At 38.8% G+C, this 24538-nt stretch overlaps 2 protein-coding genes across 11 annotated transcripts in view; one reads left to right on the forward strand and one right to left on the reverse strand.

Annotated features, from left to right (window-relative positions):
* Positions 1-1590, forward strand: part of SLC20A2 (solute carrier family 20 member 2) — a 107589-nt gene extending 105999 nt beyond the window's left edge. For all 9 annotated transcript variants that reach the window (XM_079142980.1, XM_079142979.1, XM_079142974.1 and 6 more), the window contains one exon: positions 25-1590. In XM_079142980.1, the coding sequence (XP_078999106.1) occupies positions 25-189 (165 nt within the window). In that variant the 3' untranslated portion in view covers positions 190-1590. The remainder of the gene's footprint in view (positions 1-24) is intronic.
* Positions 1591-10114: 8524 nt separating this feature from the next.
* VDAC3 (voltage dependent anion channel 3) lies at positions 10115-23593 on the reverse strand. Of its 2 annotated transcripts, none has more exons than XM_079140626.1 (9): positions 23454-23593; positions 20545-20613; positions 19501-19550; positions 16062-16214; positions 15073-15125; positions 13496-13723; positions 11926-12076; positions 11051-11108; positions 10115-10643 (listed from the first exon to the last, which is right to left on the reverse strand). In XM_079140626.1, the coding sequence occupies exons 2-9, from the start codon at positions 20609-20611 to the stop codon at positions 10552-10554; spliced, it is 852 nt and encodes a 283-aa protein (XP_078996752.1). In that variant the 5' UTR covers positions 20612-20613; positions 23454-23593; the 3' UTR covers positions 10115-10551. The 2 variants fall into 2 exon arrangements, with proteins under 2 accessions (XP_078996752.1, XP_078996753.1); XM_079140627.1 differs by lacking the exon at positions 23454-23593 and adding an exon at positions 23143-23340.
* Positions 23594-24538: the final 945 nt, after the last annotated feature.

Consider the following 24538-nt stretch of genomic DNA (forward strand, 5'->3'; position numbering starts at 1 on the left):
TTTAAAATGTTTGTGCTTCTGCAGGTGGGATCGGTGGTGGCTGTGGGCTGGATCCGCTCCCGGAAGGCTGTGGACTGGCGCCTCTTCCGTAATATCTTTGTGGCCTGGTTTGTGACTGTCCCGGTGGCCGGGTTATTCAGTGCTGCTATCATGGCTCTTCTCATGTATGGGATCCTTCCATATGTGTGATTTGTCTTCTTCCAACCAGTAAATCAAAGGGATAGTTGAGCGTGGGTATGTGGAAGGTGTGTGCCCTCTTTTCTCTCTCTCTCTCCCTCCCTCCCCACCACACACGCACATGCACGCACACCCCAGCCACAAACAACTGTCTCCCAACCAGCTCTCCACATCCTTTTCAAATGGTTCCATACCACACTGCTCACCCAGGCTGCAGAGATTCATCTTCCAGAGCTAACTTAACTACTGTACATAGTAATATGTATTAAACTGTTATCGTGGTGATATAATGTGGTGCAGTTACTTATATATTAAATATATATTATATACATAGAATAGGTAGCATTATTTCAAACATATTCAAGATGGGAGTGGAGATTATTGCCTAGAATTCAATATTCAATAAATCTTGTACATAATGATTTCTGTGGCAAATGTTAAGAATTTTTTTAAAAGTACAGATTGGAAATCTCCCTGCCCCATAATGATACTTTCATCTTTAATATACTGTAAGATAAATGAGATGCAGGATACACAGTACAAACTTGGGCAGGTGTACATAGGCCCACGTGTGATTGAATAATACCAGGACAGAGTTCACAAGTGCTTTCACTGAAGTATTTGTTCATATACTATGTATGGATTATTGTATAATATATCATAATTGCTTTTGTAAATACTTAAAAACTGTAATTTTTTAATGGTGTGCTTCCCTTATACTTTTCTGATCAGAGAATTTTGGAAAGTACCAAAGAAGCAGGGGAATAGTTTGCCAGTATTATTTTTTCATGTTGTTGTACCCCCTTCTCATTAACCTGGGATGTACTAAGACCACCCAAGCTCTGACGTGCCCCAGAGCAGTGTGTGTGGTTGAGGCACCAGCGCGCATCGTCATGTCACTCTTGGATTCCCCACCCCACCAGCACCACCACTGCTGCCACATACCAGTTACTGGTCAGCCCTGCAGTGGCCTTTCATTGTCACCAGCGTGGAGAATGTACAGATGTAAGGATGTGTAACTAAACACTACACATCAAATCCAGTTTAAATTTCCATTCTCATTCTCCCCTGCAGCTTGAGAAAAGGGATTGTCTCAAACTTTAAGGCCGTTGAGGCTTTTTATGTGCTTTGACATTCTAGAAGTTCAGGGGCTGGGGAGTTGAAATACTAAAGGTACACTGGGTTTGAGGATTTCCTGGAGGCCTTTACTAAGTGGGAGATCCTGATGCTGTCTTTAGTCCCATTGGATTCTCTACTCTTGATAGCGGGAGGAAGTATGACTAATGTTAGAGCCTGAAACTATGGAAATGCTGCTAAAATTTTTATATTGACAAACATTTTCTCAGTACTTCATTGTGATTTTTCATTAATCAACCATATTAAATTTATAATAAAAAATGCCCCTCAAAAGTTTGCTTCTGAAGTCTTTTTCTGAATAGCTACATAATGTTTATCTTTCAGAGTTTCCACAGAAATAAAAGCTATATAATTTGGCCTCTTATAGTTTTCAGATACCTTTTATTACCCATCTCCCCCACCAATTTTACTACCCTTACATGTTATGCAGAAAATACACATGAACAAGAAAAGGAAAGAATGGTCCCCACAGCCAGCATTCAGAAATCCCCATTGTGAACATATACATACATAGTGAAGCTATCTGACTACCTGTAGTTTGTCCCTGGATCAGGACTTTGCTAAAAGAAGTAACCCTCTTCCTGCTCAGACTCTCCAGCTTGACTCTTAAGTTAGCCAGACTTTCAGGGCGAAAGACCTTGCAGGTAAGTGCAGATCCTATCTTTCCTCTGGGCACAAGCAGGTAAACAAAAAGGAAAAAGAAAAAGAAAATGAAAAAGCAGAGGCTTCAGAGGAAAATATCCCCCTTAATGTTCTGCAGCAGCAGCATCCAAGAAGCTGCCTTCCCTTCAGGAGCTAGGAAGGTAGATGAACTACCACGGCCAGGTGTAAACACTCCATCTTCACAAAGAAATCTGTAGTCCTCTCCAATTTTTTTTTTTTTTTTAAATTGAGATGGCATCTTACTCTGTAGCCCGAGTTGGCCTCTAATTCCTGGGCTCAAGCGATCTTCCTACAGGAGCATGCCCCCATGCTGGGTCACTATGATTTCCCACTTTTGACAAAGATTCAAAATGAAGTTCAATCTACTCCAAAATTTATAACAAAAATAGCAGCACAACACAGTGCAAGCAATACTGCACAGACCAGTCTGCTGGATGCAGGCGGTAGATCCGGTCTAGTTTGCAGCCCCTGTCCTTGGAGAACTGCCACCTGAGTCCTGACACCGCTCCAAGTAGGCGGGTGGCAGAGGCAGATTTCCAGCAAGTGAATGGGGACAAAGGTCACACCTCACCAGCAATGTTTTGAGAGAAGCCTTGCACACTACACCCCCCTTCTGTTTTTATTATCTGACAAACAGATGAGCTAGCCACCTGGCAACTCATCTCCCTAGAGGAGGGGAAAAGTCCACTCCAACCTGGCCTCACCCCTCTCAAGTCATTGCACAGCAGAGGCTCCCTTGTGAGTGGTGGAGGGGGCTGTCAGGCCTCCGGCTGGGGAAGCAGATGCCCCGATTAGCCAATGGTAGGTTAATCTGCTCAGGTAGAGGGTGAGGTTATGTCCGTGGGGAAGGGGATGCAGACAAGGGGCTCTCCTGTCCTGGCCACTGAAGGACCTCCAAAAAGGAGACCCCAACTCTATCCCTCGGATCGACGGCAACCCCAATCAACCACAGGAGGCGTCACTTGATGCAAACCGCAAGAGGTGTTTATTCCAGCGCGCTGGGACCCGACTCGTGACTCATGCAGGAGTCCAGGAGTCCAGTCCCTAGCAGAAAATCTTACAAGTTTATAAAGGCAGAAAACCACACATCGGGAGGGGTCGCACATGAAAGGGAGAAAAAGGGAAAAAAAGAAAAAAATGGGGGAACAAAGCTGCCGGGAAATTCCAAAGGGGGTCTGAGTTGTCTGATAACATACAACATGTTTTACAATGTTTTACAACAGGGCGTAGATTCTGGTCAATAGTTTCTGGTAATCCTACTGTTTGAGCACTATCTAGCTATCTGGCTCAATTTACTCTTTTACTCTCTGGGCTGTTTCTTGGAACAGCTTTAGGGGCTTTGTTCCCATTACTGGGAGGGTGACCTTAGGGAGTTGAGATAAAACAGCTTAAAAAAATGTCCATTCTTTCACCACCATCCCACAGTTATCTCCTGAGAGTCTTTCCTAAGGGTTCATCAGCCTCTCCCTCTATTAATGCAAACACTCCTCAAAAAAAGGGAACACACGAATCACTGGCTTCTTGATGTGTGTTCTAGACAACTTTCCTACGTGGGAGAGAGAGCCTGGGGCAGACAGGAGAGCCCTGCGCAGTGAGGGAGGGCCCTAGAGACTGCTGTCTTGGGCTCCCAGGAGCAGAGCTGGAATGCCATTAAAAGAAGTTTGAACTCCTTGGACAGTGGTCTTCGTTTTCCTCGTTTTCTGCCTTCCAGAGGGACTGAACTTTTGAGCAAATAACTATATTTTCAGGAAGGTAGTTTTTTAAACAAGTTCTCCCCACCTCCACTTCCTAATCTACAGCATTAAGCTTCAGAATTCTCAAGCAGAAGAAAAACAATTTTAAATCCCATAATTTGGAAAATGTAATGTAAAGATCAGTATCATCAATGATTTTACTCAATTATAAAGCAGGGCCGGGAAAAAGCACTTTAAGGAGATTACAAATGAGGTTGTATCCAGATTCTGCTCACCTGTGGGAGACCAAATTTGCCTGTTACTTTACAGTGATCCTGAAGGAGCAGTTCCTGTAGTCAGGTAAAACTAAATTCAGATTTCAGCTCCTGCTTTAATGACCTTGGGCAACTTCTTACCCTCTATTAGTTCCAGCTTCATTTGCAAAATGTGTACAGTGAGAGCATCTCACAGGATTGTAAGGACTTCAAAGACAGCAGTGAGTATATTGAAGGGCTTGGCCCAGAATAAGGACTCCTTAAACAAGTAGATGAAGCCTTTATTCATTACTTTTTTTTGAGATGGAGGATCTTATTATCTCGGCCAGGCAGGCTTCCAACTAATAGACTCTCCTGCCTCAGCTTCTCAGCCTCCTGAATAGCTAGAATTCTGGGCATGTATCATGCCTGGTCTCACCACCTCAATTTTTTTTTTTTTTTTTTTTTTTTTGTACTAGGGATTGAATCCAGGGGAGCTTTACCACTGAACTATATCCCCAACCCTTTATATTCTTTGAGACAGGGTCTAAGTTGTTGAGGCTGGACTTGAACTTGAGATCCTCCTGCCTCAGTCTCCTGAAAAGCCGGGATTATAAGTGCTGTGAGCACCACCACAACCAGCTTTACTGCCTCATTTTTTATGGACAATTCTTTCTAGGAGAACTCCTCTGAGAACACTGAAGTGATGATGGAAAAGGAATGATACAAAATACACTGCAGTTAGTTAAATGAGACAAACTGCCTACAGACTAAAAGAAAGTGGGATGTAGATTATCTACTTGCTTAATGGGGAAAAAAAATGGGTGAGACCTATAGAGTGTGGTTAAATAAACGGGAAATATAACCCTGTACTTGAATTGACGCTCTTTTTTATTTCTAAAGTATATCATTCTTTACTATTGAAAAAGCAACAAAACAACCCTGAAACGTACTATGAAAAAAGAAAAGTCACCTCTACTCCATCATCCCACCCCCATCCTTTCTGAAACATTTTCATTTCCCTTATTTTATTTGGGCTTCAAAACACCTGAACCTGGCCAAGCATTGGAGAAATTAAGGCACACAGAATGAGAAAACATTTAGGCAGCCAAGTGGTAATAGGGATAGAGTAAGCCCCAAGATTCCTGACCCTTATCTCAATCTCTTCCTGTTTAGCAGCTGTCAGACTGTCCTCAACTGCATTCTCTACAAAAAGGACAGTGCAAAGGAGCAAAATTTGTTAATAATAATGCACCAATATTTCACCAATTGTAACAAATGCACTATATTAATACACTCTATTAATAGTAGGAAGAATGGGGCAAGGAACTGAGGAAGCATACAAATATGTGGGAACTTCATACTTTCTGTTCAGATATCCATAAAACTAAGGCTACTGTAAAAAATCAAGACTATTAATTTTTAAAGGATACATGTTTATAACAAAGATAAAAGATTTAAACGACAACAACAAAAAGTCCACTACTGTATGGTAGGTAATAGACTTAGGAAGAAGGTTTAAAGCAAGAACAATGAACTTGGAAAGGAAGTCTAGGAAGAAAAGGGGTTTGTTCTGCCTGTTTCTATAAAGGAAATATGAGGAATTAAATATGATTTTAAGTAAAGCGTTCTCCAGGGTAGTGAGAACAACCAACAGTTTTCCACGTGGCAAGATCAAAACCTACTTAAACAGCACAAGAGATTTTGGCCAGAGTAGAATGAACAATTTTCTTGCAGGTTTGCCACATAGAGGTTTAAACCAAACCCGGAATTTTAAGAGAGTCCAAACCATGAGTTGATAGGGAAGGGGCAAGAGGGCCAAAGGGAGTAGATTGAATGACTTCAAGGACCAAAAGCACACCTGGGTAACCAGAGCGGCACCCAGTGGCATCAAGTTTAATTACAATTATGTGTATCTTTTCAGACCCTTCAGAATTCAGAGAATGTTTATTATACCACAATTTAGAGTTGCAAGAAATGTCAGAAATTTTCTGTGCTCCTTTGATGGTCATAGGTAACCATGATCACTTGAGAAGCCCCCGCTTACTGGAGAGTCTGGCTCAGCTCACCTGCCTGATGGCTCGTTTTCATTCATTCAGCAAACATCCAGGAGTGCCTCATGTGCCAAGTACTGGCCTGGCCACAGAGGAAGATCAAAAGATCTCTAGGAGTTCAGAGGCAGGAAAGGAGACAGATAAACACAACTGCAGTGGGACTGCTACCATCCTGAGGCTTTCTGGCAGAGCGGGAGCCCTGGGCAGGGACTGCTAAGTGGCTTGGGGGGATCAGGGAAGTTTTTGGAGAAAAGACTGAAACTTGGCAGAGACTCCAAGTGCAAAGTGGTCCTGGAGAGCATAGGTTGTTTGGGGAACAGTGGGTTCTGGATGCCTGCAGAATGTCCAAGGAGAGATGTCTGACAGGCAGTTTGAAATAAAAAGATGTGGAGTTCAGGAGGGAATTCTAGCTTGCTTTAGGAAGCAGCTGTCCAGGAACAAGATGGGGGTAATAGTGTTCAAAGGCAGAGTGAAGTTGGTATATGAGAATCACTAGGAAGATGTGTCAAGAACACACTGCATAAGCTTTGGGCACATTCCTTAGATGGACAAACCAATCTCTAGGAGAAGGTAGGAACTGACTACAGCTTCAAAGTGCACACACAATGAATACTATTCCCAGTTCCAAGTACCTAGGCATATTTAAAACCCATTCTGCACCCCTTCATTCACTCCATCAGAGGAAGAGGAAGGGAGAGCAATTGGTATTTTGTTGTTTTTGTTTATTTGGGGGTTGGGGTTTCTTTTGTGGGGTGGGGGTCCTAGAAATGGAATCTAGGGTCTTGCATATGCTATGTATGTGCTTTATCACTGAGCTACACCCCCAGTCCCTGGCCATTTGGGAATAATGAACATGATATGATGGAGTCAGTTCCTCTTAAGAGCACAGCATTCCCCTGTTCCATGCCATCCAGCCTGGAAGGAGGGGAGGCCTGTCCTGGCCCAGCACTGCTTGTGACTCCCACCCTAACTAAGCTAGTGCATCAACCAGCTTCCAGCAGTAGCAAAGATGTTTTTTACTTCCATTCACTTAACAATTTGTCCTAGTTTACAATTTGTTAAAACCTGAATGAGGAAGAATGGGACTTCATCAGATTATCCTTATCCTGAGAAGGCCTCAGAGGTATATAGGAACCCAAGTGAAGGCGAATGTAATTAGCAAAAGCTCCTCACAAATATACATATACCAAGAACCAGGGTGTGGTCAGGGAAGGTGAGGATAGAACCTGAATGCCAATATCTAAGTGAGAGCAAAAGAGGGGCTCTGTCCCTTGAAGAACTAGCAGAGGAAACAGAGTACCAAGCATGCAGGAATCTGGTTTTTAGGTTTATAGTGAAATATGGACTGCATGTTTATAGAAACACAGTAACCTTCATGCATAGATATACAGATGACAGCACAAGAGAGGCACAGAAATGGCTTCAGCTCTTTCTTAGATCTCTTTCTATTCAAGATTCTAGAATTTGAGCTTCAGCCAAGTTCATAGTGATCTTCAAAAGCATTTAGTAACCAAATGAAACTTTAAGACATTTATTGTCCCTGAGCAGACACTGAGTATGATGTTAGATTAGCAACGGACTGAGATGTATTCCTGGTCACTTACAGAAGCAATTAATATTAGGTATTAATTTTAATTTCTCATTACAAACTTAAATAAAATCCTCATGCCTATTAGTTTATCAAAAGCAATACCAATACTTTATAACTTTCCAAAAGGTAGCAGGTAAGAGCGAATGGCATTTCTTGTATTGCCTGCATTTCCTGGGGGAGAGAAGGGAGCCATGAGAAACTACCCCTGTTCCAGGAAACCTCTCATGGTGCTCCTTTCTGGATTACTGGACTCCAAGACGTTTGCAGGATTAGAAAGGTTGTTTTATATACAAAGACCAGCATGATGGTCTTTTAGGTAAGTTTATATGCTCTTCTTTCCACCACTTGGTGACTCACTCAGTGATGAGGATCCTTAGTAGATAGCTCAACCAGCCACAATTCAATACAATTACTGAATAAAGGCTGAACTTACATTTATATTTAAATGACTATCATTAATACAAAATGTGGTTTCAGCTCTATAACATCAATTACATCATTTAAAAGAAACAGCAAAATAAAGGGAAAAAATAGAAAAATATAGCAATATCCTTCTCATCTATCCTAGGCCATAAACACAAACCACCTCAACAGATAAATAACAAAGAAGTACTTAAGGGTGATTCTCATCAGCATTTCCTTGCACATATCCTTATGTGGTCACCATGCCCATCATTCTATCCATTATCTTTAATCATACTAGACTGAAGAACTGCCCTGTGGATAGAAAAGTCCTCAAACACATGGTAGCTGGCTCCAATGTGAGGGCTCATCCCTGTACCCTATACCATGAAGGAATTACTGGGTACAGCTATTGTCAGCTCACCTCAGCATCCCATCCATACACACGTGCATGATGAAGGACTCTACTGTAAGATACATGGTTAATTAGACTTGAGTGTTAACAAGACAGAACTAATTTATGGCTTATCACCTTCCTGTTATATTTTATTTCTTTTAATGGGGGTTCAAACCTAAAGATATTAGAAAAATAAAATAATACAATGGTATTGTAAGTGATATCAAGTTATTACCCATTTACACATAATTTGGGTAAAGGATATTGTCTAGTAAAGTTAAGAAGTTTTGATGGTGTAAGGGGTATCTTGCACTGAACTTTTTCAAAAAGCAAATGTGTCTACTGACCAGGGAGGCAAGAGAGCTCATGAAAATCAAAGAGAGATCAGTAGAGTAAAAGGCCAGGCATTGTGCTCACACCTGTAATCCGGGCAACTCAGAAGGCTAAGGTAGGAGAATTTTGAGTTCAAAGCCAGCTTCAGCAACTTTTTGAGACCCTAAGCAACTTAGTGAGAACCTGCATCAAAATAAAACACAAAAAGGGTTAGGGATGTGGCTCAGTGGTAAGCAACTTAGTGAGAATCTGCAATTGACTATCAGGAGGGAGAAAGAGAAGGGGAAATACTAAGAACGATACGCAGACTCTGGTTTAATGTTAAATTTAAAAGTATATTATAGCCAAGTGTGATTGGCATATGCCTATAATCCCAGCAACTTAGGAAGCTGAGACAGGAGGACTACAAGTTTGAGACTAGCCTTAGCAACTGAGACCCCGTCTCAAAAAAAAAAGAAAAAAAAAGAAAAAAGAAAAAGGACTGGGCTGTGGTTCAGTGTTAAAGCACCCCTTGGTTCAATCTCCAGTGCCACAACGCATCCCCTGCAAAAAAAGTATATTGCAAAACAAGGTATGTATTTTTAACATGTATGTATAGGCATTTAAGAAATCCATAAAGAGGCTAAAAAATATCTGCAAGGATATGTATCAAACTTAATGAGAATGAAAAAAAGAATTGGAAAAAGGATTGGAAATGTTACTTTTTTTTTCTAATCTGAATTTGTTACAATCAGCATATATTATTTCTGTATTGAAAAAGATAGACAAGGTAGCCAGGCATAGTGGCATGTGCCTATGAGCCCAGCTGCTTGGGAGGCTGAGTCAAAAGGACTGAATGTTTGAGGCCAGCCTGGGCAACAAAGAGAGACCTGTCTCCAAAAAGAAAAAAGAAGAGATTTTTTTCAAAAAGATTATTTTAGTAAGCCCTGAAAATCTTAAAATCTACTCAGTTCTTTTCTAAACTGGTACTTCCTTCTTTGGTTATCATTTTTCTAGATTTACTAACGAAAAATATTTTTCTGAAGCCCTAGAGGAGCCAGAGACATCCTCCTCCAGTTTGGGCCCCATTCTATCAGTATCTCTTCCCTTCCCATATTTCCCCAAATTGTACTCTTTCCTTTGCTCTCAGTCTTTTCACCAAATCACACCCTCACTCTTTCTCAGAAGACTTATGAAACTATTATGGTGACACTATCCTATCATACCACAAGAGAAAGCAAGTACTTCAACAAATGTATTTTTCCCCAGAAGAACAAAACCCACCCTTGCATCCCTTAGCCCAAGTAATGAAAGAGTGAGAGAAATGAAAGTAGAAAGGATAGGGAACAGGCTTTTAGACATACCACTTTAGATACATATCCCACCTATGAAAGCATCTTTCAAAACCCACATCAAATACAAGAAAACCACCACTAGCAAATCAGATAAGCAACTGTGTTCCAAGTGTGATGGGTTTATTTTATTTTACTCTGATGCAAAACCAAAGATTCCACTACAGCACAGAGACCAATATATTAAAACATCATGAAAAAGTGGTGTGGTACATGCAGGACGTGATGTACAAACTGGAGGGTCAGGTCATTTCCTTTAACATGACACTACACTGTCGCTGAGGAACAAATTTAAATTAACACTGCAGAACTCAACTGAAATGTGGCACAAACATGACAACTTCCAGGCATGCCTTCAAGAACCTCCCTTAGGATGGACTTGCAATCTCTAGACTTCAGTGTGGGGAGATTTACAATTCTTTGGAAGAATAAAAAGTTCACACTTTTGAAATTTCACAGAAGAATTTTAAGGCCAAAACATAGTGGGTTCATTTTTCTTCACTTCCAAGAACAAATCTGATGCTTTACTCAAAACCACATTAGGCTTCCAGTTCAAATCCCAACCCAACCTTGTGCCCTCCTGCACTGAAGTTCTTTCCATCGATTAAAGCTGACAGGGTCAGTTTGACTCCTAGAAGGAAGAAAATACCACAATCACTTATTGCCAATATTACAACCAGATATAAAGTTTCTAGAAATAATGGACAGAGTCAATTGCATGAATTACAGGCTGGGTAAAAGCCATACTAAATTGTAACAGGGTTATCCATTATCCTCTAATCTGTAATGAGTAAAGCTTGATCAAAACAAACTTTTATTTGGAGTTCAGGGTTATAAACAATGAGTGATCAACCAAACTAAAAAGCCAGAATGACCAAGAAATATATAAACACTTTCTAAGTGAAAGTACTTGATCAAAAGTTACAAAATGGTCTGAATCAACCTACAGTAATTTCAGGCTGTTCTTCTCTAGGTTATTCTCGTGGTTCCTTTATCATCTTCCATCCTAACACCTCTGTTATTAATTCCTTTACATACCTGGTCGAAGGGTCTGAGTATAACCCAGTCCAATCAAGCTGGCATTGTTTACTTTAGCCTAAGATTAAGAGATGGAACAGAAACAGAAGACAATCAATTTCATAGTACATAAGTCCAATATAATCACTACTTCATGCACCAGGTTTCCAAAACTAAAAGCACTTTAGGGCCAAACTAGAATTAGTAAAACTGAAAATTATATAATAAAAAGATTACCCTTTTACCCTTTTAAGAAGTCAATAGGGCTGGGAGGAATGGTGGCAACTTCAAGAAGGCATACTTAAAAGCCCTGAGCAAATTTCTTAAACACATTGTATGTGCCTGTATACTGAATTCTTTGAGAAGCTAGTTTACAGCCTCTGACAGTGGTTATAACATGAACTCTACTGACAGAAAAACAAACATGGATTCAAATCTTGACACTGCCACATACTGTGAATTTGACATTTCTAGGCCAGTTTTCTCTTTCATAAATCAGGCATAAAGATTCACTGCTGACCACATACAATAGTGAGGATTAAATGAGATAATACATGGAAAGCCTGAGCAGAGTTCCTGAAATCTAAGAGCAGATTTACTATCATTAAGAACTACAAATACCAACAGGAGTAGTGATCCTATCCCATGAATTAGTTAAGAAATTGCAGTGGCCAAAGAGATAAAATTACTTCAGAAGGTCAGACAATAGCCAAATAGAGGAGGAACTAGGATGAGAATCCATATTCCTACCCTCAGGCACAATTATTATTTTACTACACAATGAGCTAGCTCATTAAAGTTAATAAAGAAAGTGCAAACTACAAACATATCACAACATTCAATTACAGTTGGGATGAAAACGTAAGAGCAGATCCAATCTAGCAGCACATTCTTACAGATAGAGAAGTTCTACAATCCAGCTTATATTTAGCAGCAATGCCAAAACGGGTATTGTTGCTACCAGCTGTCCATGCAAGGTTTATTGACGTTTCAATCTTCTCATTAACTTTCTGGTAGATAGAACCTCCAAATTCAGTGCCATCATTCCTGTTTTTTCACAGCATAAGAAAAAGTCATAAATATTAGTTGGTACCATTCATTGTTATGACATGGAAACAAATTCTAAGACTATTTAAATATGGATTCCATTTTCCAACTACAGATTTCTAACATTTCTAACTGCAAATTTCTAACATAAATGACCACTAAACAAAGAACTTAATCCAGCTATGCAATTTATGATCACCTAATTAGAACATAGTAACATTTGATTCCTTTACTGCTCCACACCTGAGCTACATCCCTAGTCCTTTTTATTGTTTATTTTGAGACGGGGTCTCCCTACATTGCTGAGGCTGGCCTCAAACTTGCGATCCTCCTGCCTTAGTCTACTTAGTTGCTGGGATTACAAGTATTCACCACCCAGTTATAATGTAAGTTTCTTAGATTTGATTCAATTATGCACAAAGGCAGATAAACATGATCTTGGGATGTTCAAAGAATTTGAAAACTTCAAAGTAGAGTTCAAGAAAGACTCTGCAAAGAAAAAAAAAAAAAAAAAGCAGAAATATAGGAACAAAGCTAATTCTGGATATTATCTAAAACATAGCCCTAGAGTGAGAAAACACCTACCTACAAAACCACGGGGACACCAGAGGTGCACCTCAATTGTAGATTTAAAAGCATCCCAGATGTTAGTCCATGAGCTTTCATGTTTCCCGATAATCCCATTTTATCAGTATCAATACCTGACTATACCACTGTTTGACTTTATTTAGCCATCATAAGTAAATAAGAGTATCTAGTGGAGAGCAATCTGCAACACTTCAAAAACACTTAGCTCACCCTTTTCTTTTGTGTCCTGGCATACATACATTATTTGGTCAGCTAAGACTTAAAATATGATTTAAAAGTACAGATTCATTCAGTCAACAGAGTGCAGCCTACACAAAACTGAATCCCAGGATAGCTTTGAGGATTTGTTACTTCTGAAAGTAATAGGGGAAGCAGTTCTGACTGAGGATACCTGAAAACCTCCACAGAATTACTGAGTATGATTCAATCAATATAGAAGATGTTCTTAGTGATCCAAACAGACCAACTTCTATGTATAGCCAAGATGGCATACAGAGCAGGGCAGCAGAGTAAACAGACCTCTCCAAAAGATCCTTTTTACCAAGAGGATAACCCACGCTCTGGGTTGTCTCCAAGCAGTGGTTCTCCTACAAAATTCTAAAGCTTAGGGTAAAGGCTGAGAAGCCAGTAACTACCAGTAGCATATCAATATGCATTAAGTGCACTGGCCTCCTGATAATGTTCTGCTGACTATGAAAACAACACAGCAAGGCTGGGTATCCTCCAAGGCATATTACCATCACTTCTAATCTTCTCAACATGCTAACAGCTATCACCTTTTTTGGGGCAAATGCACTGGCACTAAAGAAAAAGCAATTTATAAATACTCACACATGAGTGTGCAGCTGGAAGTCTGCAGCCTTATAACCCAGGGCGAAATTATTCTGAGACAGTTTGGATTTAGCTGTGTCAAAACTCATCTGATAGCCAGCAAGCCAACCTTCAAAAGCCAATACAGCCCAGCCATAGATGGTTGGTCCAGAAAAATCTATATCAACATTACTGCCAACACTAAAACAATCCCGTTTATAGGAGGCCTTCAATTTCCCACTCTTCTTTCTGTAAAAAACAAATGAAAACAACATGAGTTTCTACTACATCCAGGAATCTTTAGAGTTAAGACCCTCTCTCTCCCAATGTAAATACTGTTTTGGTAGATGGCATACAGATGGTAAAAAATGTTTCAAATTATTTAGCTCTACAAATGTAAGTTTACTAAGATTAGAAATGTACATACCATTACTATCTATTCTTCACTGCAAGTTCAAGTAATAGGGTACTTCATGATTAATTTCATAAAGGCATGAACAAAATATAAGAAGGTGAAAGGTTGGTCAACAGGTTCTAAGTTATAGTTAGATAGGAAATATTAAGTTTAGGCATTCTGTTGCACAGTAGGGTTACTACAGATAAAGATAATGTATTATATATAATTCAAAAAAGAAAAAAGGATTTGATGTTTTCACCATGAAAGGATAAGCATTTGAAGAGATGTTTATCATGACTTGGACATTACACAATGTACACAAATATCAAAAAACCACACAATACCCATAAAACGTGTATAATGTCAACCAAAAATTTATATATTAAAAAAAGAAATGAAATTTTTCAGTGCCAAATTAATACTGGAGATGTGTATATAAAGACATATGAGAAATTAAATATCTTTAAGTTTGCAAATGCCAAATGCCACAAAAAGTAACACCCAATACACATTATTAACCTATCATGGAAAGAAGTGTACTATTTTGAAGAACAATACTGAAGAGACAAAATTAGTTCTTAATAGTCCTTGTCCCATTCCAGTCAAATCTCTGATGAGAATATTTGTCCTAAACATAACTAAAGCATGTCACAGGAAAGATATTATAGTTACCAACTGAGAAGAAATTCTACTTTGCATTTATCTAGCACCTTTGTCCTTCAGATAGCAGGAAACCAAGTTAGACATAGAGGAAATAACACATCCACTTTCTTTACAGAGTAGGCTAAAAAATCAAGTCAGTAGCAGAACTATTCATTACAGTGTTCTAGAGTCCACAGATTATATTATATTCTGAAGATTATTATCTTCAGAAATTAACTTCTCAGCAGAAACCATATCCATCAACCTTTAGAACAGCTTAAGATGTATCTATGGTCTTAGACCCGTCTAGCTCCTAAACTTTTTTCCCACAATGTGCCTCTCTGGAATACACATGTAAATTTTTGTTCATCTATTCAATTTTCAAATGAAAATGCTATCCTACCTTGAGGAATTTTCCTTTATATTTATATACACAAGGCCTCTGGTATTCTTAACAGGAGCCTCTTAATTTCTCCCTACCTTTAAACTTTCACCGCAACTCCCTTCTAAAGCTTTAAGGCTTCAAAAACAATTCAGAAAATAGGGTTTAGATAATTACCCTGTGTTCGGTACAAATATGGTATCAAGAGTCAGTTTCAACCCTTCAGCCAACTGAAAAACAAAGATTTTAAATTAACAATTAGTAATTTTCAATGCTTTGACTCCAAGAGCCAATTTTAAAGTTTCCTCTAACTTCCTCTTTATAAAAATAGGAAGTCATTAAAGAAAGCCAGATATTAAATTATATAATAAATTACCTCCCATCCTTCCCTGTCCCTTTATTCCTTTTCCCTCACGCCCAGCCTTCCTCATGGTTCTCCCATGAAAAAACAGGTTATAAGCTGAGCCAACTGGGCAGGTACTAAGTCCCAGCTATTTCAGAGGCTGAGACAGGAGGCTCCCTTAAGCCCAGGAATTCAAAGCCAGATCTCAATATCGTGAGACCTCATCTCAAAAAAGGAGGTTAAAATGTATAGGCCAAATTCTATTAAGGCAAATAACATAAATTATAGTACAAAACTAATAAATTCCAGTACAACAAAATAATATTGCTGTATTCTCTTGAAATTATTGTAATGAGATAATAAACCAACTTAAATAATTTATTCAGTTGTAATCTGCTTACGTGACAATGTGCACACAGATATACTTTTAAAACTAGTGCCCTGTACATAGTGGGCACTTGATAAATGTCTGCTAATAGATTTTCTCCTTGAAAATATTAAAGAATTTTAGAAACATTTTTTGTGGAGCCAATTTGACAATGATCACAAAACTAAAATGCAAAGAGTTTGTTCTACTCAGGGAAAGTTCAGCTGTATGACAGAATAAGCAGAACTGGTCAGAAAAGATGTGATATGATAATTAGAGGACTCACAAAGCCTGTTTCTAGAAATGTTAAGACATACCAAAAAAGGCCATATGCACAGAAAAAATACAGCTACTAGATAGGGTGTGAGACCTCATTCAATTATATTTGGGGTTTGTTCATTATTTAATCTGCAAGAGAAACTGAACCTACAAATAACTTCCAATGACTTCTCTTACCTTATTCTCCAAAGAGATTTCTGTCCCAAGAGTATTGTCTGTGTTCCATTTTTGGGTGAAGGTAAGTCCATAGTTACAGACCTTATATTTGGTCTCTAGGTTGCCCGACGCTTTCCCTGTATCAGTATAAGCATGACCTGAAGTAGAAAATTCCTGGTAAACAAGAAAAAATAATTACCTTAAAATTATCTCATCAAAGAGAAAAATAAATTTCAGAAAGCAGAGCTCAATGAATTAGAAACCAAAACAATCTACTCTTTTACCAAAGCCCTACTCTACACCAATTTATTTCCTGCATTCCTTCTATTTTTCCTCTCTTAATATCTTAACCAGTTTTAGCCATTAATCACCTTTCTTCTTGATATTTAATGTTCTATATACTCTTCCTAAATGGGCACCTTAAATTCTCTCCTTCAAGCTGCTCATGGTGGAACACTCCTGTAATCCCAGTGACTCAGGAGGCTGAAGCAGGAGGACTGCAAGATCTAGGCCATTCTCAGCAAACTTAGCAAGACCCTGTCTCAAAATAAATAAAAAGGGTTATAGCTCAGTGTCAGAGAACTTGGCTAGCATGTGAGAGGCACTGGGTTTGACCCTTAGTGCTGCATAAAAAAAAATAAACTAAATAATTATTTTTTAAAAAAGAGCTGGAGATATATAACTCAGGGGTAAAGTACACCTGGGTTCAATACCCTGTACCAAAATAAATAAATAAATAAATAAATAAATAAGCAAACAATAAAAATGATTCTCTTCTTCAAAAGAAATATATCTTTACTAAAAATAAATTCCAAAAGACAAAATTATTGAATCTTAAACATTTTACTTTCCTGGTCTAAAAAACATTATCAGTTCTCTGTAAAGCCTTTCAAACCACTAACTAAATCTAGAGGTCCTTAAAAAAAAAAATCCAAAATACTAACCCCTACCTACTTTTAATAAGGTCAATGCTTTGGGTTTTTTTTTTTTTTTTTTTTTTTTTTTTAGTGCTAGTAATCAAACCCAGGGCCTTATGCATGCTAGGCAAGTACTGAGTTAAACCCCCAGACTATTACTTTTTTTTTAATGTATTTTTATTGTGTAAAAATACATTTAACATAAAATTAAGCATTTTAACAATTTTCAAGTGTACAGTGTACATGTTAATGTGAAGTATTAAGTATGTTCACAATGTTGTAAAAACATTAACTGCTTTTGTGCACAACACTATCCACAAAACTTTCAACATAAACAATTTCAGTACTTGAAATTATCTACCTATTTTTCACAATAAAGTAGAATGATACAGTTTATCCCTCTTTCCTCTTCCTCCATCCTGTCTACCTTATAAAGTTACTTTCTACCAACAGCTACTATGAATGTCTTAAGTATATTCTCCTTCTAATTTAAGTATCCTTTCAGTCATATGACAATAAGCAATTAGAAATAGTCCTCCTTCTAGGGGGAAGCAAATAGTCAACACCTGTCACTGACAATCCACAACTGTCAAGTTAAAAACATTCTGATTGGTCCTGTTTGCAAGGAGCATTTCTGAAATACTGCCAACAGTAATAAAAGGCTGCCAACCCTGCCCCGTTCTGTTTCACTGCCTGCAATATGAATCCTCCCTTTAACAAAACCCTGCCCCCTAACTTGAGTTCCACAGACAGATGAAACAACTGGGAAACTGTGATCTGTTTATCAGCACTACACAGAAAGCTTTCAAAGTGACTATCATGGTGCACATTTAGGGCAAGGCCTTAGAAAAAAAGTGATAAAATGTTAGTCATGTTTAACAGTCCGTGTAACTCTTTAATGTGACAATTGTTTTCTTTTAGTAGCTCCAACTGAGTAGGTTTTTAATTTTTTTTCATTGTGGCAAATTTGACAAGCATAGCAAATGTAAATCTTAATTTTGGTGTTAGGAAAACTTCATGCATAAAATTAAGGTGATAGATTAGTCTACATGTCTTCCTTGTTATTGTTAACTTTTCTTAGTTTGAAGCTCTGTCAAGAAACTAAAATACCACAGGTACAAATCTCAGAGACAACTAGAGTGTTCTAAGTTGAACTCCAGACCCACAACTGCTTCAGTCTACTTTTATAATTAGGTCAAATAAGTGAAAAATACATTTATGACATGCATCATGCATATAACATCTATAGCTCTGTGTTACATGCTAGTAAGCAACAGAACAAAAGTGGCACTGTTAAATAGATGGTGTACAATAAAAATATCCAGATACAATCTAAGAAACAATGGATAAAATTTATCCTAAATCAATATCAAAGACCAAAAGCAACCATAAAAACAAACACATAAATAAGCTTTTTTCCTTACCATCTGAGTGAATATAATCACACCACAGCAGCATGAAAGGGGAGATAAATACTTTAGTGATAACTTTCACAACACAAACATAACTTGCACAATTTCTGAAACCTACCCAAAACATGCATGCTTTTTCTATTTTAACAGAACCATACATACAATATGCCCAGTTAATAGAGCAGGCGAATATGTATATTTATTTATGCTAGAGAATCCCAGAGAAAGAATGATAGTGACAAACCAAGGTTATAAAGAGTCCAGAAAATATTACAGGAATTCCACATGCCTTTGTCCTTCTAATTAAATCATTATTCCAGAAATGAACTTTGCATGGGTTTAAATAGGTAAATACTAACAAAAAGATGAAGCTCATGAGGAGAAATGAGAGAATGAGATTAATGAAAAGTTAATCTATTTGCTGAGATTTATTGAATAAAAGTTTTGGCTAATGATACTTTGAAAATATATCAATACATCCTTTACTACATTCTTACTTCCAGGAGAAAAAAGACCATAAGTTGGGGATGGATATGTAGCTAAGTAGTAGAGAGCTTGCCTAGCATGACCAAGGTCCTCAAATGAATCCCCAGGACCACCAGAAAAAAAAAAACAAGGGAGCTATAGAGGGAAAGAATGAGACTGGAAGTTAAGAACTTCATTCTTTAGTTAAAAACTAAATAATTTTCTATGTGCATACATGTAGAAACACATTTTATTTCTACATTTTGTTTCAACTTATCATGAAGAGACATGATAATTTACAAAAATTAATTTTTGTAATAAAGCAACAAAACTTACATGAACCCATTATAATGGGTTTTTGGTAATATATTTTCATGAATGCAAAGATATGATACAGGTCAAAATACACATTCTCTATCTTCTAAGAGCATAATGGAGAATATCCATTATGACAAATACAAAGTGTCTCCGCCACATTCAACCTGATTGTCCATAGGTTCCACTGACTGAGTTAGTATGGTAAGTGAATTACGAGAGCAGAACAAAACTGTAAGAGCACAGTCCCAAAAGTATGCCATTTCACCTAAACAGATTAATAATGATTTTTAAGCAAGTTCCTTTTAAGTTAATTGTGCTACAACTATTCAAAATATATTAGGTACTCACCACTCCACTACAAGACTTGGTTCTCAGATCTATTTTGACCATGCCAAACCCTAGACACACAAACGAAAACAAAAGCAATTTACAAAATGTGATGCACCAATTTCTTTTCATGTCAGAAATTATGAAAATAGTACAGAATACTTTCCACATGGAAAATATCTGGTATTCTCATTAGGTGAGTGCTCTATAAGCAACTGCATAATAATGAAATAAGTATAATTTTAAGCCCCTCGAAATTAATAAAGACATACTTTTAAAATGTAATTAAAGAACAAATGAATGAAAGGAATATTCACTATTACGAGAAACAAAATGACTGGAAACTTATGCTGATATATATACAAAGTTGAAATATACAAGTAATATTATCAGGAAAAATTAAATGTGTATGGAATAAAATTTTTAAAATATTAAATTTTAAAACCTAAAAATAAATGCTGGCCAGGAACTTTATCTCTGAAGAATGAAGTCTAATAGCCCCTTAAAAGTTTGTGAAGTAAATTAATGTTGACTTACCCTTATTTTACTACTACAGTATCTTACACACAGTAGCTATTTGACACTAACTCTTACTGTTATGGTTTGGATGTCGTGTCTCCCTAAAGCTCACATGTGAGACAATGTAAGAAGGTTCAGAGAAGAAATGCTTGGTTTGTGAGAGTCCTAATCAGTGAATTAATCCCTAATGGGATTAACTGAGTGATAACTAGAGGCAGGGGGTGTGTGGTTGGAGGGAGTGGTTCATAGGGGCGTGGCTATGGATATACAATTTGTATCTAAAGAGTGGAGTCTCTCTGTCTCTCTGCTTCCTGATGATGCAAGCTGCCTCCCTCTGCCCTGGTCTTCCACCATGATGTTCTGCCACACCTTGAACCCCGAGGAATGGAGATGGCCTTCTACGGACTAAGACCTCTGAAACTATGAGTCCTCAATTAAACTCTTCCTCTTCTACAGTTGTGATGGTTGGGTCATTTAGACACAGCAGCAAAAAATCTGACTAAAACACTTACCCAAACCTGGAAATTTATAATAGTATATACTTACCATATCCCTTGTTGAAGACATCCTTGGCAGCCTTTCCTAGGTCACAGTAAGTCGGTGTGTTACACATATCTTAAAAAGAAAAATGAGAACAAAGGAATAACTATTTAGTAAGTATTCATCCAAAGTTGTTCTACTCTTTCCTCCTGTGGGCCATGTAATTTCTTTCTTCCTTTGCATCATTAACGTTTTTACCCAACTGTAATCAAAGTTAAGAAAAGGCATTTTGCTCCTTTAAAAAAAAGAGCTTTGCAGAGCACTAGAAAATAAAAGGTTTTCTCATGAGAGTCAAAGAGGTCATCTTTCTGACTACATTTCAAATAAAAGAAAGTTCTTGCAGGCTAAAGGGGGTGCTCTGTTAAACTATACTCTTCTAAAAACAAAACAAAACCTTCAAAATTTAGTTTAGAAAAACATTTCTTGGACTGTTACACAGCCAAAGAGCTGTGTACAGCCACAAGGTAAAGTATTCATGGAACTGTAACAATATATGTAACCAAAATCCTTAAAGTTGGGGCTGGGGGTGTAGCTTAGAGGTGGAACACATGATCAAGGACCAGGGTTCAATCCCCAGTGGCACACACACACACAAGGAAAAAAATCCTCAGGACTAACATTTTGCTTCTCTGAAATAAGGCTTAAAATAACACTTGAAATAAGAGCTACCACACTGATTGAAATGTACTCATCCAGAATATGGTCTCTCTCAAAGCTCTTCCTAAAGTTCATAATTTTACTATTAACTAGATATAGGATAGAGTCTACCTGCAGCAATGTGTTTACCAAAATTGGTGTAAACTCTGTAGTTAAAACTTTGAAAACCTAAGGTGCCTTGACTTTAAATTTTGCCTACTTAGTATTCACCCAGCTTGTCTACTGCCAATATGACCCACACATCAAATTCTCCAAAGCTACCGACACTACTGAACATACCATTCCTTTGCCCTTTTTCTATAATGGAATCTCTTTCCTGCAGCAGGTTCTGCTATGTGCCTCTTGCAGACTCAAATCCATGTCTAACCAATTATAGAACCACCTCAAGCAGTCCCATAAGCACACTTTTACTACACTAGAAAAATCAAGAGTTCTAGTTAGCCCTTACAATTACTACACCTGAATCATGTAGACAAAGTATTTAAATATTATTTATATTTAGTCCAGCTATTTATATTTAGTCTAGCTTTTAATCTGAATGTCTACTAAGTTTCTGCCTATACCATCATACTTGATCATCATACTTTGTACTTCAAGTACTTTTTTTTTTAAAGGAGGAATAGTTTTTTTTTTTTTTTTAATTTTTAGATACAGATGGACACAATAGCTTATTTTGTTTATTTTTATGTGGTGCTGAGGATAGAACCCAGTGCCTCATGTGCTAGGCAAGCACTCTACCACTGAGCTTCAATCCCAGCCCTCATGTACTTAACTAAGAATTCATTAGTTTGTTCCTTAACCTAAAGCTGACAAATATAACAGACACTATGATACAAAGAGGAAACAGTATTTAATATACATATATAATTACATATGTAATGTGTGTATGTGTATATATAAATATATATATACACATATATATATATATATGTATGTATATAAACATACATAAAGTTTAGAGGAATGTAGGCTGGCAATGAAACTCCGGTGGACTGCTAGCCTAGAATGCAGGAGACCCTGGATTCAATTCCTCAGCACCAACAAAGAGGAAAGAGTGTAGTACAGGTAAATGAGTAGTATGGATGTGCTGACTCAAACCATAATACAACTTTGCTCTAAGCTACAGAGATTCATAGTTCACTTCCAGAGCATTTATTTTACAATTCAGTCCCTTGTACTCCAATGATCAATTCAAGACTTTTACATATTCTAACTTCATATTATTAACTTTATAATCAGAATCTATGATATTTGTTAAAATTTTGCCAGAAGTCTATATTTTGGGAGATAAATATAGAAATGCAGGAACTATATATTCAAATAGAAATGTTTAAAGCTTTCTATTTTTCTTAGTGACAAGAGAAAAGATACACTGAAATGTTCAGAAACACCCATATATATTCCTCTAGGTACTAACTATAATCTTTTACATTTTGTTTTGTTATTTTTCAAAACCAGTATCAGACACTTTGCAAAAGTCAAGTACCTGATTTAGTTTACTAACTGATCTCAATGCTGCCTAATTTAATCTTATGTTTCAGGTCCATGATTCTGACGGGAAATGCATTGTTGGTATGATCAAGCAAAAATCGAGAACACAGGGAGATTTCATGTGCTGGGGACTGAAGCTACAACCACACATTCTATTAGCTCTACAAAATGCACTTCGTAGATATGCTCCATGTACCAAGGATGCATATTAGACGCAGAGTGGAATTTTTAAAAGGCGTTAACTAGATAATATTGCTTTACACAACCAGAAACTTGACAGTCAGTAGAGAGCCCCCTTTTGTTCCTCGTTTCTGCTTTTTAAGTTGCACGTACAGCATCCTCCCTTCGGCCAGAAGTGGAAGACCCGCTTGGTGCTGGTCAACAATTAGAGAATGGTGAGGGCGAGGGTGCGTGAGTGGTTTGGGGTTCAAGGATCCAACTTCTCTAGAAACCGACCTCCTTTCTAGCCTGACACCTTGAAACAAAGTCCTGTCCGCAAGCCGGGTGGAAGAAGGTCGCGGCTTGCTGCGGCACCAGCCCCCGCCGGCGCTGCGGCTCCATCACCTGAGGCGGCCAGGGAGCAAAGTCCCTGGCAGGAGCCGGCGTCCCCTCTGCCCTCCGCGGCCCGCCCGGCCCGCGCCCCGTTAGACCGCTGTCTCCCTCCACCGCCCTCTGTTAGGCCCGCCTCCGTCGATCTCCGCTGGATCACGTCCCCCCGCTCTCCGGCCTTCCCGGGTCTCCGGGTTCGCGGCCTCGGCTCGCCTCACCTCCAACCTAAGGGCCTGTCTCGGCTCCGCCAGGGCAACGCTGAAGGTCTTCTTCAAACCAACGCCGTCCGCGCCTGCGCGGCCTCACTCCCCCCGCGGCGCCTGCGCGCCCCTGACGCCCCCGAGCGCGTTTACGCCGTGGTGTCGTGCAGCGCTCGCGCTCCTCGGGTCTGGGTGCGGAGAGGAGCCGCCCGGGTGGACACGCACCAACTGTCCGGCTCCGCGGGCGCGCGTGCGCAGGAGGGCCCAGCGTGCAGGTGGCTGGGGCGAGGGTTGACGTGGTGTGGCGGAGCCGAAGGGACCGCGCTTTGTCCCTGTAGGGGTTCATTCTCGCGAGAACGCCCGGAGGCACCTAGCTACTGTTGCCATGGATGTGATCCGGGAAGGCACGTAGAGATGGGGACCCTCCGGGATCTGGACGGATGCTGCCGCGGTCATCACACCCAGACCCATTCTCTGGTAGATGACTCGCAGATCTTTTGGGGAATTTCATCTCAGAGTGACAAGAATGTGAGCCTTGGGTCATTTTAAGGATGAGAAAACATAGTTTCCCAAGGGGTAAGTAGAAGTAGATTATAACTCAGACGGGGAGAGGGGGTGGAGGAGGGGAAGCCCTTTCGAGGAGAATACCAAGTAATGGCTGTAGGAGAGAGTATATAAATAGAAAACCACTACTTTGGAACCACTATAGTAGTAATTGATTCAGGCAAAAACAATAGATGGTTGGGTAGGATATTGCTATGGATTCAAAGAATCGCCCCATAGGCTACTTACCAAAAAGAAAAGGGTACCTTCACATCAAGAAATTCAAACTAACTAAATGATCAATCTTAACTTCACCATGGGTGGTAGAGAATAACATGATGTGCCTGGTGATGGGGTGCAGAGAAGGACACAAAGATAATTTTTCTGGCCAAAAGTGTGTAATTGTCCCTACTCGTGAGGAAAGAATCAGACAAACCCAAACTGAGGAAACTTATTAAAAAACAAAAACAAAAAACTGCCCAGCTCTTTTTAAAAATTTTGGTTTCATGGGCAGATTTTTTTGGGGGGCGGGGTTGGAAGGGTAATGGGCTGTTCTAGAT

This window comes from Sciurus vulgaris (genome assembly GCF_902686455.1).
Source record: "Sciurus vulgaris genome assembly, chromosome: 5".
Classification (NCBI taxonomy): Eukaryota; Metazoa; Chordata; class Mammalia; order Rodentia; family Sciuridae; genus Sciurus; species Sciurus vulgaris.

Bases quoted from the DNA above. Each gene is read 5' to 3' on its own strand.
- VDAC3 (XM_079140626.1), bottom strand. From the start codon at position 20,611: ATGTGTAACACACCGACTTACTGTGACCTAGGAAAGGCTGCCAAGGAT. The intron at 19,551-20,544 runs GTAAGTATATAC...TTGTGTGTCTAG, and splicing joins TGTCTTCAACAAGGGATATG to GGTTTGGCATGGTCAAAATA. The intron at 10,644-11,050 runs GTATGTAAAGGA...TCTTCCTTCTAG, and splicing joins TACTCAGACCCTTCGACCAG to GAGTCAAACTGACCCTGTCA.